This window comes from Phyllostomus discolor, chromosome 13 (genome assembly GCF_004126475.2).
Source record: "Phyllostomus discolor isolate MPI-MPIP mPhyDis1 chromosome 13, mPhyDis1.pri.v3, whole genome shotgun sequence".
In the NCBI taxonomy this organism is placed as follows: domain Eukaryota; kingdom Metazoa; phylum Chordata; class Mammalia; order Chiroptera; family Phyllostomidae; genus Phyllostomus; species Phyllostomus discolor.
This window is the reverse complement of record NC_040915.2, coordinates 64,009,312-64,024,690: the sequence shown is the minus strand read 5'-3', so window position 1 is coordinate 64,024,690 and position 15,379 is coordinate 64,009,312. Positions and strand designations below refer to the sequence as shown.

General features: G+C 41.5%; 1 protein-coding gene across 1 annotated transcript; it reads left to right on the top strand.

Moving 5' to 3' along the window:
- The first annotated feature begins 684 nt into the window (after window positions 1-684).
- ACRV1 (acrosomal vesicle protein 1) lies at window positions 685-6,167 on the top strand. The gene is made up of 4 exons (XM_028528836.2): window positions 685-907; window positions 3,053-3,595; window positions 4,931-5,050; window positions 5,745-6,167. The coding sequence occupies exons 1-4, from the start codon at window positions 856-858 to the stop codon at window positions 5,867-5,869; spliced, it is 840 nt and encodes a 279-aa protein (XP_028384637.1). The 5' UTR covers window positions 685-855; the 3' UTR covers window positions 5,870-6,167.
- Window positions 6,168-15,379: the final 9,212 nt, after the last annotated feature.

Here is a 15,379-nt window from a genome sequence, read left to right as displayed (position 1 = left end):
AATAGGATGGTGAGGTGAGGACAAGGAAGAAGTCAATAGTAGTACTGAGCTAAAGGTCCCAGGAACAGAGTTGGGGTACAAATGATGAAATCCCTACTAAAACTGTTGGGTGGAGGTGCTCTGGGAGATCCAGAGAGAGATGTCCAGCTGGTAGTCGGCTCTATGGGTGGGAACTAAGAAGAAGGGAGTCTGTGGGCCAGATTGGTGGACTCGGGAAGTCTTCATTTGCAGACGGTGATTGGCATGGAGAAGGTGTCCCAGGGAGTGTGTGAGGAGTTAAGATGAGGATGAGGCGGAACGGTGTGATCTCATTTCCCCTCCCCTCTCCTCTCCTCTCTCTCTTCCTCCCTCAGTGTGTGTGTCTATTCCCCTGTCCATCTCCTGCTGACTACACCTGATCTGAATCCAAACCCAACCACCACTCAGGCAATCAAATCAACAGAGGTCAGCCTTCTGGGATACAGGGCCAGAACGAGGCTGATTCAGAGAGCTAAACAGAAAACAACCAGCCAGCCGCACTTCTCTGTCAAACACTTTAAGAAGAGAGTATATACCTTTTAAAATTTATTACAGAGTATATGTTATTTTGGTAATAAGATTTTTAGAAATAGGGCAGAAAGCCCCAAAACACCACCTTACACATGACAAACATAACCTGCACCAGTACAGTTGGATGGATTATCAGAGGGCCCAGCTGAGAACCTCAGAGCACAGCCCATTGTTAGCAAACATGGGCTGATTCTGATGTTCTAGAATTCCCAGACATGGTGACTTAGCACCGGGAGCTTCAGCTCACAGTTTGTCTTCACGGCTCTTGGGTGACCCACACCAGGTCCCCTCTCTCCCAAAATCCAGATGAAGGAGTTTCTCCTACTAATGTTTCTTTATCTGCTTGGATCTGCCAGAGGTGAGTCCTCCACCTTAACTCTGGGTAGATATAGAAGAGGCCTCTTGAAGGTGTTTGTGCCCTTGAAGAAGCGAGACCGGTATCTTAGTTACCCAAACCAATCTGACTCACAACCACAAATAGCCAAACAATAGTTCTACTCTGAGCACTCCTGGACCAACTGACTCCTAGTTATGGCTGTACTGTCAGAGCCCGCTGGCTTGACACAGTCCTGCTCCTACTTCTCTCAGCCACTCGGTACTTGTACCTGATGCTCTGTGACAAAAGGAGAGAGGTCTAGGGCTTCTGTGGAAGTCCAACGAAGGCTCATTCCAGTGAACTGAGTGCAGGAGATCCCATGTAGTTAATGTGGCAAGGAAAGATAAAAGGTGACAGAAATGTAATGTGCCCGGAAATCCATCTGAGACCCAGCAGGGCTGTGGTCCCGAGATGTACACGCTTCTCTTTCGTGGCTTCCGGTTTTGTGTTTCCTCTTCCAGGACCCCCACGCCTGGTGGGCTGTGTTCCCTCCTCCTTCGACTGGGAGAAGAGGGAGGCCACGCATTCTGAGCTGTTGGTTAAATGACAAAAGTGTTTCCTGTAACATCAGTTCTCAGACATTTTGTTTTCGGCTTTCTTAGATTTTCAATGGTTGACTCAGAGAGGTAGATACGTAGCTACCTGTGGGTAGTAAGGTGACAGCCAGATGGTGAAGCAGTGACTCGTGACCTACACGAATGACTAAGAAATCAGTGCACCTCTTCAAGTTTCCTTCCTAGAGCAGAAATATGTCTTTATTAAACTTCAGCTAACTATTAAAGAATCAGTCAAACAGATAATTTTATTTTATAACAACTTTTTAAAGATAAAACCTCCTATCATAAATCTTGCCTTTCCTCCTCTATCCACATATTCTCATCTTCGACTTTCAGAGTCATTTCTTTAAAGACTGCAAATCACCCAGAATTAGATGATTTTATATATATATATAAATATATATAAATACAGATTTATATAAATATAAATCTATACACATATATATATTCAGAACTCTTACAGAGCTAGAGTACTTTGGGGCCTTAGGCTACCTCAGTCTCAAAGATCTTGTAATTCCTCTCAGTTTTCGGCTAGGATTAATGACTCATTCGTTGTACTTCACGCACCCTCCTCTAGGTTACTCAGTCGAGTCAAGGAGTAATACTCAAATTCTGTTTGGTGTTACATTCAGTAAAATGAAACTCATAAATAAGGAATATCTGATTAAAGGCAGATACTGATGAAATGGATTAAAGGCAGAACAGACTGGCCAGCTAAGAGTTTTGTAATTCCCAGGGTAAGGTGGGGAGAACAGAAAAGGAAAGTGGACTGAGCGCTTAAGCAAGGGGCTAGGCACTTCACAACTTATCTCATTGACTACTCGTGACAACCCCATGAAGTGGGTGTAAATGTTATGTCACAAGGAATCTCAATTCAGAGATACATAAGCAAAGAATGTTTTCATCTTAAAATTGATAGAAACTTTGCCTTGAGTCTCCAGCCCACATGGAGTGGGAATTGAGGACAGGAAGGAACTTGAAATGGTCAAATAAAGGCATCTTAATTCCTTCTGATAATTTTTGTGTTCATTAGGTATTTGTCTTCTCTAGTTTAAAAGTTATCCTGTCCAAATGTTAAAACCTTCCACCCTCAATTTCAGCTAGTATTGTCCTGCCACTGAGAAAACTTGCTTTCTCCCTCTTATATCTCTGTTCCTCTGGCCTTCCACACGGAGAGGACATGGCGTGAGGCTGGTGGGGGGCTCCCGACGACATGAGTTGCTGTGCAGATGCTGCTGTCTCAGGGAGGCTCATAAATGTCCCTTCGGGTGGTTTTGGCGCACAAGTGAGGGGCCCCTCTGTGCATCTCTTAATATTTCGCATCTTAAAGTTCTTCCCTTTTAGCCCAGGGATAGTCTCTGAGTTTCGTTAATACATGTGTCCTTCATGGTCTCTAGGGTAATTAGCTGACTTCCTCCAACAACTGTAATACCTTTAGCTGCCTGACGTAAGTCCACAGGAAACCTAGGGGTCCCACGACATTAGCCTTACTCCACAGGAAAGTAATCTTTACCCCGGACACACTTTCTCTCACCTTCATCATCTCTTTTCTCTTCCTTCTCCATCCCAGGGGCATCGGGCAAGCCTGATAAGCCTCCTGGCTCCACGAATCATCAAGCTTCTGTTCAGCGACTTTCAGGTGAGCACTCTTCACTCTCAAACCCTTCAGGCAAAGCGGCTATGTACATGACTTCTCCAGGCAAGATCGCTTTAAGCGAGCGCCCTTCCGAAGAGCACACTTTAGTTGGACGCGCTTTGGGTGAGCACGGTTCAGGGAAACACACTTCAGGCGAGCCCAGTTCCAGTGAGCACGCTGCCGGGAGTGAGCATGCTGCCGACGAACAGCCTTCCGGTGATCAGCCCTCGGGAGAAAAGCCTTTCAGTGACCAGCCTTCTGGTGACTCCGGTGAACAGCCTTCCGGTGACCAGTCTTCAGGTGAACAGCCTTCGGGTAGAAAGCCTTTGGGTGATCAGTCTTTGGATGAAAAGCCTTCAGGTGAACAGGCTTTGGGTGAAGATGACTTAGGTGAACCGGCTTCTGGTGAACAGGACTCAGGCGATAAGCAGTTGGGAGAACTGCCTGCAGACATTCCATTGTCCAACGCTTCTTCAGGTGAGCCGCACTGGGGTGGGCGCCGGCCCTTGACTTCGGGTGGGAAGTGGGCAACCCACCGAGAATCCCAGTTTCCAGGGAAGAGTGTAGCAGAGAGAATAGCAGACAAACACTTCACAAACACTCTCCTAAAGACCCCCTTTACAGGTTAAACAATTTGAAATGCCCTCTTTTAAGAAAAAATAACACAAGTGTAAGATGCCAGCATTCCCTCCAACCTCACTTTACATAAGAAATTGTGGATACAAATGCCACAGCTGCCCTGGAAGGGGCTCCTGGAAGACTCGCCTTCAGGAGCTCCACACTAAACCTGCCTCTTAACAAACTATGTTAGGATGCTTTGCAAACTCTGTCAAGAGATGTCTAGCTCTGGAGCTGGTGGCTCTTTGTGTTTTATTTTTGTTGTTGTTGTTGTTGTTTGTTTGTTTGGTTAAACATGGAAAGTGAAGCATGAAGACACTTTGTTAGATCCAGAAATGTGTTCCCAGGACAATGGCACTTCTTGGGCTTTTACTAAAAAAGGAGGAAAACAAGATCCAAGGCTTGATGCCCCAAGTTATCACCAGATATATACACTTCATACATCACCCCACTGCATAAGTTGTAGTAGTACCCCAAATTCTCAGATGAGAGTAGTGAGACTAACATTGCATGGCTGGAAAATGGGAAACCTCAGATTCAAACTCAGGTCTGACTCCAAAGCCCTATTCCTTCCTCTTCTTACGCTTCCTTAACTAGGGAATGGGCAGTGGAGACAGTAAAAGAGGCAACGTGGGAGCATTTTGAAGAGAATGCCCTTTGTGACAAACTGACCTTGTCATAAAGGCAATCTGAAGATAGAGAACGATACAGACTCTTTACAGGGTTGGCAAAATTAGAACATTCTGACATAGCTTATTCATCAGTCCAATTGGACTCCAAGTGTTTGGGCTTGTGGGTACAAGCATGGTGGAGAGGATGAAAGGGGGTTGGTCATGTAGTAAGTTCCTCTTTGCTCCTATCGAGTCAGACATGGCAGAGGGCCATCTGACTATAAATGTCCAGGAAGTCAATGGGGATATGAACTGGAGTGAAAGGATAAGAGAAATAAATCTGGGATTCATTAGCAATGGACATCACAGATGAAGCAGAAAGAATGAAGGGCTTTCCTCTGGTACAGAAGAGGGATTTATACTCTGTCAGACTCAGGGCCCGCGGATCCCCAACAAGAACCAAGAGACGAAATATACTGTATTCAGGCTACTGGTTTCCCCAGCATCCCTCCCCAGATATGTGACTCCTGGCTACACACCTGGGACACAAGAGAATTTCATCTGGCTTCTCTTACATTTTCAGGCTCAGCACTGAAATGTGTCACATGCTCTTACATGAGTGATCAGGGAAAATGTCTTCGTGGAGAGGGAGTCTGCTCCGCTCAGAAGTCCCAGCAGTGCATGTTGAAGAAGATCTTTGAAGGTACGTGGGGACTTCATGAGACCACCTTCGCCAGAATGCACATCAACCAACTTAGCACCCAGGGGGAAGAGTGGGGGGATGGGGGTTCACAGGACAGGGGCCTGAGGAGGGATCAAGCTTTTGTTCCCAGAAACTTGGAGATTCAGAAAAACCTTATCTTTTTTCAAGAATTAAGAGAAGAATTCCAGATACTGATGCAGAGGTAGAGACCCTTCCCAGAAGGCCTAGGATATCTTAAAAGGAGGCCGGAAGGCTGGCCATCTCTTTTTATTAAGGAAGGATGAGTTGCTCCTTGAGCCAGTGACCACAAGCTCAGAACCGTGTCTATCTCGTTTACAGCTATATATCCCTAGCGCTTGGCACAATGCCCAGCACATGGTAGGCATTTAGTAAATATTGAAAAAATGAATCAGCGATTGTCTACCAGTTTGTGCCCACAGGTTGCCAGACCTGTCTGAGTATGTTCCAATACCTCTCTACCCATCGACTCACTCCTCATCCCCAAATAAGGGACCGTGGTTACTTGCATCCCACATTGCCCGAAGGGAGGGAGTGGGTAACCGATGCAAGGAAAGGCAGGTGGGAAGGGAGGTCTGACTCGTGCCTGCACGTGGACACTGGGGACCACGGGAGGATGGCTGAGGCTGGAGATGGGAACCTCCTGCTCACCACGGTCTGTCTCTGCTTCTTTCAGCTGGAAAACTCCAATTCATGGTTCAGGGGTGTGAGAACATGTGCCCATCCATGAACCTCTTCTCCCACGGGACAAGGATGCACATTATATGCTGCAAGAACCAGTCTTTCTGCAACAGGATCTAGAAGCCTTCCCTGCTTCTGGCTCTGACTCGGGCAGCAGAAATTCCCCATCAACCTCATGGGCTCAATTTATATTTAGTTTCTTTTCCAGTTAACAACTAATCACATGGGCCTCTGCCTGAGTGTCAGAAGACAGGGAAGCCAAATCTCTCTCCTTCCCTATTCATGCCATTACCCGTACACTTCTGTCCTCCCTCTCCCCTGTTCCCCGAACCCATCTCTCAACATTTTCTTTTTCAATAAATTCCGCATGGTTAAAGAATACAGAGTCTAGAGAGACTTCTTTTCCCATCCGTCAGTCACAGAGTCAGCCTGTGTCCTGCACCCCACACACTGAACTGGATGCATTTTTAAACTACTCCATGTTCGCCCAAGTGTAGGAGTCCTCCAGGGTACTGACCTCTTACAAGTTGAAACAGAGAGAGGACCCTTCTCTGACCCCCTTCATTTCCATCCCCGAGAGGTACCGCCCCTTCTATTTCTCACAGTGTCCAAAACTTACTTCTTCTTCGGCCTTCACACTTCTAAGTCTTCAAGAGTCTACTCATAATTATAATAAAATGACTCCTTTTTATCTGTTGCTATAGAAATCTATAGCAGGCCATAATGCTTAAATCTTTTTTCTCATACATGATGTTACTAGATCATCTCAGCCTAGAGGAGATAGAAGAAATACAATAATAATCCCTCTTACCTTGTATTAGCGTTACATTCTTCAAGGTGTTCTACCTCTATTGCTGACTTCCAAGTTAGAGACGGGACTACGATTCAAGTGTGGTCAACCCATAGAAGCTGGAAAAGGCAAGGAAATGCCTCCAGAAAGGACCAGAGCCGACCAATACTTTTATCTCAACCGACTGAAACACATGTCAGGCTTCTGACTTATGAAAGTATGAGATAATGATTTTATGTTGTTTTAAACTAGTGTGTGGTAATTTGTTACAGCAACAGTGAACAACAAATACAAACAAATAGACAGGAAATTAGCAAAGACATAGAACCCAAAATACCACAAACCAAAAGAATCTACTCAACATTTACACAACCTACTCAGCAACAGTTTATACATTCTTTTCCAATGCCCATGGAACATACAAAAAAGACCCTGCACCAGTGTGGCTCAGTTGGTTGGAGTGTCTTCCCATACACCAAAAGGTTGTGCGTTCAATTCCCAGTTAGGGCACATACCTAGGTTGCAGTTTCGATCCCCAGTTGGGGCACGTACGGGTGGCAACCAATCAATGTTTCAGTTTCACATCAATGTTTCTTTGTCCCCTTCCTCTCTCTAAAAGCAATAAAAAAAAAATGTCCTCAGGCGAGGGTTAAAAAAAGAAGAAAAAAAATACAAGAAAACTGACCATGTCATAGGCCATAAAAATACTTAAATGATAAAAGAATTGAAGTCATACAGATGATTTCATCAAACACAAGAAAATCAAACTAGAAATCAGTCATAGATAAGAGGATAATATGCAAATGCATGGAAATTAAAGAACATATCTCTAAATCCCCCAGTGAAAGAGGACATATCAAAGGAAATAAAACCACACTTAATGAGAAGGAACACACAACATATCGTTTGTGGGACACAGCCAATACAGTGCTGAGAGGAGACTTCTAGCAATAAGTGCATACTTTAGAAAACTATAAAAGGCTCAGAGCAATTATTTAAGTTCTCATTCTCAAGAACCTAGAAAATACAAAGCAAAATAAACCCAAAGTGAGCAGAAAGAAGGAAATAATTAAGATAAAAGCAGACATCAATAAAACAAAACAGAAACATAGAGAAAACACAGACATCAATGCAAGAGTTGGTTCCTTGAAGAGATCAATTAAAACAGACAGACCTCTGGCAAGACTGACAGAGGAAACAAAGAAGATTCAGATCACCAGCATCTCAATGAAACGGGATGCACCTAGACACCCGAAGACTCCAAACAGATCCCCAGAGCATACTGTAAACAACTCTAAACACACATAAATTTGACACCTTAGTTAAATAAACCAATTCCTTGAACAACACAAATGACCACAACTTGCGCATTATGAAATGGGTGATTTAAACAGCTTTCAGATTATTAAGGACTCTGAATTTATCATTGAAAAACTCCCCTAAAGGAAATCTCCAGGCTGTGATGGTTTCACTGGAGAATTTTACCAAAAATTTTTTTTAAATATTTTATTTATTTTTAGAGAGGGAAGGGAGGGGAGAGAGAGAGAAACATCAATGTGCGATTGCTGGGGGTTATGGCCTGCAACCCAGGCATGTACCCTGACTGGGAATCGAACCTGGGACACTTTGGTTCACAGCCTGGGCTCAATCCACTGAGCTACACCAGCCAGGGCAAATTTTACCAATTTTTTAAAAAAAATTAACACCAATTATATATAATCTCTTCCAGAAAACACAAGTGGAAAGAACACTTCACAACTCATATTAAGAAACTAATGTTACCCTGATATCACAACTAGACAAAGACAATAAAAAAGACAGAAAGAGAGAGAGGGAGGGAGGGTGGGAGGGGGAGAGGGCGAGAGAACAGAGAGAGAAAGGAAAAAAATACAGACCAGTAGTATGTCTCATGAATATAGGCAAAAAAAAAAATCCTAAACCAATATTATCTAATAGAATTCAGTAATATGTAGACAGAATTATACACCACAATCACAAGGTTTATTCTGTGGCAAAGCTGGCTCAATATTTGAAAATCAACGTAATCCATATTAGCAGGCTAAAGAAGAAAAATAACATTGTCATATCAATTCTTATGGGAAAAAAAGCATTTACCAAAATTCACCAATCATTCAGGTTAAACTCTCAGAAAAACAGAAACAGAGGAGAGTTTCCTCATCTTAAAAAAAAAAAAGCTACAGATACATTATCCTCAATGATAAAAGACCAGATGACTTCTCTCTGAGACTGGGACCCTACTCTACATAGTGCTGCACGTTCTGGTCAGGGCAGTAGGGGAAGAAAAGGAAGTGAGAAGCATGGAGATCAGAAAGAAAGAAAACTGCTATTTGCAGATGCCATGAGGCTCCCTATAGAAAATCTGAAGAAATCTATAAACACTCCTAGGACTAACTGGTGAGTTCAGCAAGGTCACAGAATACAACATCGATGCACAAAAATCCACTGTACGTCTACATACTAGTAATGAACTGAAAATGCATGATCATTTCCAATGGCTAAAAACAAGAGAAATAAAAACAAGAGAGATATCTAGATATCAACCTAACAAAATATATATACGCCATGTAAGCTGAAAACTACACAATGCTGCTGAAGGGAATCAAAAACATCTTTTTAGAAATGGAGAGATGTACTTACTGTGTTCGTCAATTGAAAGACTTACCTTAGGAAAGCCGTCAAGTCTCGACGCTGATAGGCCAGGTTTAGTAGAATTCCAGTCAAAAGCCCAGCCGTGGGGAGCGACGTCAGCAAGACCTCTTTTCCCTGTGGAAACATTGTTTAAAACATTAAAGACTGGCGACATTAATTTAATAGGAGCTTTGGAAAACAAAGATTTACAGCAAACAAGTGAACACCCAACCAGGAAAAAGCCACGTTAAAAGTGGCAGGAAATTTCCCGGTGTTTTCACTCATCCTCGCCCCATCCCCGTTTCCACCGCCGCTGGCTGCCGCCCAACTGCCGATGCGCACACAGCCTCTAACCCCAGGGAAAGATCTCGTTTGCCCCGTTCTAACCTGTGGCAGGGGGGTGGGGCTGCCTGAGGACTGCCGTGTTGCGATCCACTCCAGAGCTGAGCTCTGGAAAAGGTAGGGAAAAGCAGAATCGCTCCGATCTCAGGCTGGAAAAAAAACGAGGAGAAGCAGTGAGCCCCGAGCGCGTCGCGTCAAAGCTGCAGGGGCCCTGCCGGTGAACACAGGCCTGGTTAGGAGGCTATGGTTCGGTGGTGAGAATGTATATGGCAAAGCTACTGTGACAAACAATACGATGGTGCCTCAGGAAATCAGGCGCAGAATTGCCAGCAATTCCACTTCTGGGTATGTGAGCAAAAGAATTGAAAGCAGAGACGCAGAGAGGTATTTGCACACCATGTTCATAGCCAACAGACAGAAGCAATACAAATGGCCATTAAAGAATAAAGGAATGAACAAAATGTGGCATACGAAACAGCGAAATGATTATGGCAGCCTTACAAAGGAACGAAATCTGATACATGCTAAGTGAAGCGAACCAGACACCAGTAAACAAATACTTTTTGATTCTACTCATATGAGGAGCTAGAAGGATTCAAATTCATAGAAATGGAAAGTGGAATGGTGGGTGCCAGGAGCTGGGGAGGCAGGGTAAGTGGGAAGTTTCCTTTAACAGGTAAAGAGCTTCCGCTGGGAAGATGATGGAGTTTAGGAAACGGCCGATTGGGATGATCGCACAACGTGAGTGTTCTGACCAGCCCTGAGCTGGGGACCTAAAAATGGTTTAAATGATAAATTTTATGTTTTATATTTTATCACAAAGAAAAAATAAAACCCAGCCAGGTATTTGGTAGACACAGAAAAGATTTCTCTGAAATTTATATGAGAAGGCCAGGGACTAAACTAGCTAAAACAATGCTGACGAGGACAAAGTAGGAGGAACTGGTCTACCTGAATTCACGGTGCATGGGTGTGGTGACCGACTGTGAAGCATGTTACTGGAGAGAGTGAGAGATACACATCAGTGGAACAGAACAGAGAACCCAGAAACAAACCCACAAATGAAGCCAACTTTTTTTTTTTTTTTTTTTTACCAAAGTGCAAAAGCAATTTGGTAAAACAGCAAAGGGCAAAAGTTACCCTTTGGAGAAAAGATAACCTTATCATCAAATGGTGGTAGAAGAGGATATTTAGAGGCAAAACAATTAAACTTGAACTAAGGCTCACACCTTATACAAAAAGTTACTCACAATGCATTACAGTCTTAAGTGTAAAATGAAAGACCACAAAACTGTCAGAAAACTTTCAGAACATAGGAGAGAATCTTCAAGATCTAGGCCTAGACAAAGGATTATTAGACTCTTTATCTAAGAGACACAAAAATACCATCCATAAGAGGAAAAATAATTGAACTTCACTGAAATTAAAAAAAAAACCTTTGCTGATTTTAGACCTATGAAGAGGACAAAAAGACAAGCAGCAGAATGGAAAGTATATTTGCAAACCACATGTTTGACAAAGAACTAGTATCTAGAACTTATAAAGAATTTCCAAAACTCAATATTAAAAAACCCAATTAGAACATGATTGAAAGACACGAAGAAACATTTCACCAACGAAACATAGATGGCAGTGAAGCACATGAAAAGATGTTTCACATCATTGGCTATTAGGTGATTAGCCACTAGCCAGCAGAAATGCAAATTAAAATCACAATGAGAATTACTGCATAGCCATCAAACAGAAGGACTGAAATGAGACATAGTGACAACACCCAGTGCTGGTAAGGATGAGAAGAAACTGGATTACTCATGTACCAATGGCTGAAATATAAAACGGTACAGCCACCCTGGAAAAGGTTGGAAGTTTCTTTAAAAACTAAACATACAACTACCAAGTGACCCGGCAGCCGCATTCTGCAGCACTTACCCCAGAGAAATGAAGACTATGTTCATACAGAAACCTATATGCAAGTGTTTACAGCAGCTTTATTCACGATAGCCAAGAAGTAGAAACAACCCAGGTGTCCTTCAACAGGTGCAAGGACAAACACAGTGCGGGTGGGGCATCTGTGCCACGGAACACTGCACAGTCAGAAACGGGCTGAACTTGATCTATGGTAACCACCTGGGTGGGTCTCCAGAGAATTTTGCTGAATGATAAAAGCCATTCTAAAAGCTTAAAATACTATATGATTTTATTTCTATAACATGATTATGATGAAAAAAATACAGAAATGGAGAATAGGTCACTGGCTTACTGGCTGCCAGAGGATGGAAGTGAATATGGCTATGAAAGGGCAACATGAGAGATTTTCGTGGTGATGGGAATGTTCTGTCTTGACCACGTCAAGGTCAACATTCTAGTATGATATTGTTTTATAAATGTTGTCACTGGGAGAAACTGGATAAAGAATATAAGGATGTTTCTGTATTACTACTTACAACTATACACATGAATCTACAGTTTTCTTAACATTTTAAAAGGCACATTTACATTCTAACACACATATTAAAATACACAACAATAGTACATAAACTACAAAAGTATAAGGTCCCTTGATTGTATAGAAAGAGTATAAGGTATTAACTTCAGAATTTGACAATATGTATATCATAAATTATACAGACCCCTCCCCAAATATAGAAAAGCTATAGTTTCAAACTAGGAGAGAAGGAGTAAATGAAATAATTTGTAAAGAAAATATTGAACAAGACAAAAGAGAGAAAAAATACAAATCCACTGGGGCCAAAATAAGATGGTAGAAATAAATCTAAATCAAGCAGTAATCATACGGAGTGTCAATGGAGTAGGTACTCTAGGTTAAAAGGCCAAGACTGTCAACTAGATTTAAAAAATAACGTAAAGGGCTGTATTTTACAGGTGATTTAGAAAAGTGAAAAGAAAAAGGCTGAGAAAGACATGCCATGCAAAGCAAGCCTGTGATGCTGGCCTTATTCACTTGTTTGTTTTAATTTTAATTTTTAAAAGTTAACATAAAAAACAAAAGCACAAAACCATAAAAAGCAAATTTTAAAAATGCTTGTAGAGCTGTATGAATCAAGCTGAAGGCATTACTATATCTATAAAGAGGACTACTTCTAAATAAGAATTTTAATTCATTGAGAAAACATGACAAGTTTATACCTGTATGCAGCCTATGAACATAACTCCTAAAATACATACAGCAAAATTAATAGAACCACAAAGAGAAATACGCAAATCCACAATCATGGTGTATTTTAACCTACTTCTTCAGTAATTCATTGAATAAGCAATAAGAACATAAGCAATTTGAATATAATTACCTAAGCTGAATACATAGCCATACATAGAAGTCTACCCAACAACTCTACATGCCATATTCTTTTCAAGCACTCATTGAATATTTAGGCACACATGGGGTATTATGAACCAAGCAAGACTCAACAAATTTCAAAATACTAAAGCATAGAAAGTATGTTTTACAACCACCTTCAATTAGCTGAAAATCAGTTAAAAATATTCACAAAGCCATTACCATACAGTAGTTCTACCCACAGGTGTACACCCAAGAGAAGTGAAAATGTACGTGCACAGAAAACCCTGTGCGATAAAGCCCACAGCGGCCTTTTCACAAGAGCCAAAAAGCGAGGACCCAAACACCCATCAACTGATGAACAAACAAAACATGGCATACACATACAATGAAATATTAGTCAGCCACAAACAGGAATGGAGTACCAATACACACTACAACATGGACGAACCTTGAACACATCAAGACAAAGAAACCAGGCCCGAAAGTCTGCATATTATACAGTTCTATTTCTAGTAAGTGTTCAGAATGAGCAAATCCATTCAGACAGAAATTACTATAGATGAGTGTTTCTCAGGGGCTGTGGTGGGGGAAAGTGGGAGGGACTACTAAGGAGGACAAGGTTTCTTTCTGAAGTGATGTAAGTGTTCTGGAATCCGGCAGTGGGGATGGTTGTGCAACTTTGCAAACACACTGAAAACCATCGAAGGGACCCTTTGGAAGGGTGAATTTTATGGGTGATTCATATAAATCATCTCAATGAGAGTTTTCAGTTAAAAACAATTCCCAAGGTTTTGGAAATTCAGAAACTTAATTCTAAATAATCCATGGGTTGGAAAAATCTATCCTAAAGAAATTAGAAAGACATTTAAGCCAGATAAAAAATACAACACATGAAAATTTGTGGCATAAAGTGGTACTTGGAGGGAAATTTATAATTGTAAATGTTTATGTATATATAGCACATATATAGACAGAGGACTGGTATTCTGAGTGTATATATTTATAGAAAACACTGAGAATAGAGGAAACAAATGTGAAATTGTACCACAGAAATACAATCAGCAAACTCAGAGCAAAGAAAATGACAGAGTAAAAGAGCTGCATTCTTTTACCAATAAAAATTTCAAGGGGGAAAAAATTCAGAGAGAGGGAGCATGAAGGGGAAATCTATAGACCAAAAGTAACTTAAAAGACATCAGTCAATTGCTAATGTAGACTTTATTTGGATTCTAATTCAAAACATACTGTAAAAAAATAATAAAATCTGAACACTGGGTATCAATAAAGAGCTGTAAGAAAAGAATAATCTTTTCTCTTTATTGAATTTATTGAGGTGACGTTGGTTAATAAAATTATACAGGTCTCAGGTGTGCAACTCTGTGATACATCATCTGAATACTGGATTGTGTTCGCCACCCCAAATCAAGTTTCCTTCCATCACCGTTTATCCCCCCAAACACTCTTCTACCCATGTCCAACCCCTTCCCTCAGGCAATCACCATACTGTTGTGTCTGCAAGAGCTTTTATTTTGTTGTTGTTGTTTTTTTTTGCCTAATCTCTTCACCTTTTTCACCCAGCCCAGCAATGCCCCCTCTCCTCTGACAGCAGTCAGTCTGTTCTCTGTGAGCCTGTTTCTGTTTGCTATTTTGTTCATTAGATTCCACACATGAGTGAAATTGTACGGTACTTGTCTTTCTCTGACTGGTTTATTTCACTTAGTAAATGGTCTCCAGGTCCATCCATGCTGTCTGAAAGGGTAAGATTTCTTTTTTTATGGCTGAGTAGTATTCTATTGTATAAATGTCTCTATCTACTCATCTACTGATGAGTATTTGGGCTGCTCCCAAATCTTGGCTATTGTAAATAAGGTTGCAGTGAATAAGAGTGCATATATTCTTTTGTATTAGTGTTTCAGATTTCTTCAGATATATTCCCAGAAGTGGAAATGCTGGATCATAAGGTAGTCCCATTTTTAATTTTTTGAGATAACTCTGCAGCACAGCTTTCCACAGTGGCTGCACCAGTCTGCATTCCCACCAGCAATGCACTAGGGTTCCCTTTTCTCCACGTCCTTAGTAGCACTTGTTTGTTGATTTCCCAATGACAGCCATTCTGACAGGTGCGAGCTGATACATCTCACTGTGGTTTTAATTCACATTTCTCTGCTGATTAGTGACATTGAGCATTTTTTCATGTCTCTTGGCCATCTGTATGTCCTCTTTGGAAAAGTCTCTATTCAGGTCCTTTGCCCCATTTTTTAATTGGATATTTCTTTTTGGTGTTGAATTTTATAAATTCTTTATACATTTTGGATATTAACCCCTTATCAGATGTATCATTGGTGAATATGTTCGCGCATTCGTGGGTTGTCTTTTAATTTTGTTGGTAGTTTCCTTGGCTGTGCAAAACCTTTTTAGTTTGACGTAGTCCCATTTGTTCATTTTTTGTTTCCCTTGCCTGAGATGATATATATCAGAAAAAATGATTGCTATGAGAAATACTTGAGCTTTCACTGCCTATGTTTTCTTCTAGGATTTCTATGGTTTC

Coding starts and splice junctions, on each gene's coding strand:
- ACRV1 (XM_028528836.2), top strand. CDS start 856: ATGAAGGAGTTTCTCCTACTAATGTTTCTTTATCTGCTTGGATCTGCC. Junction 908..3,052: donor TCTGCTTGGATCTGCCAGAG/GTGAGTCCTCCA, acceptor TCTCCATCCCAG/GGGCATCGGGCAAGCCTGAT. Junction 5,051..5,744: donor GTTGAAGAAGATCTTTGAAG/GTACGTGGGGAC, acceptor TGCTTCTTTCAG/CTGGAAAACTCCAATTCATG.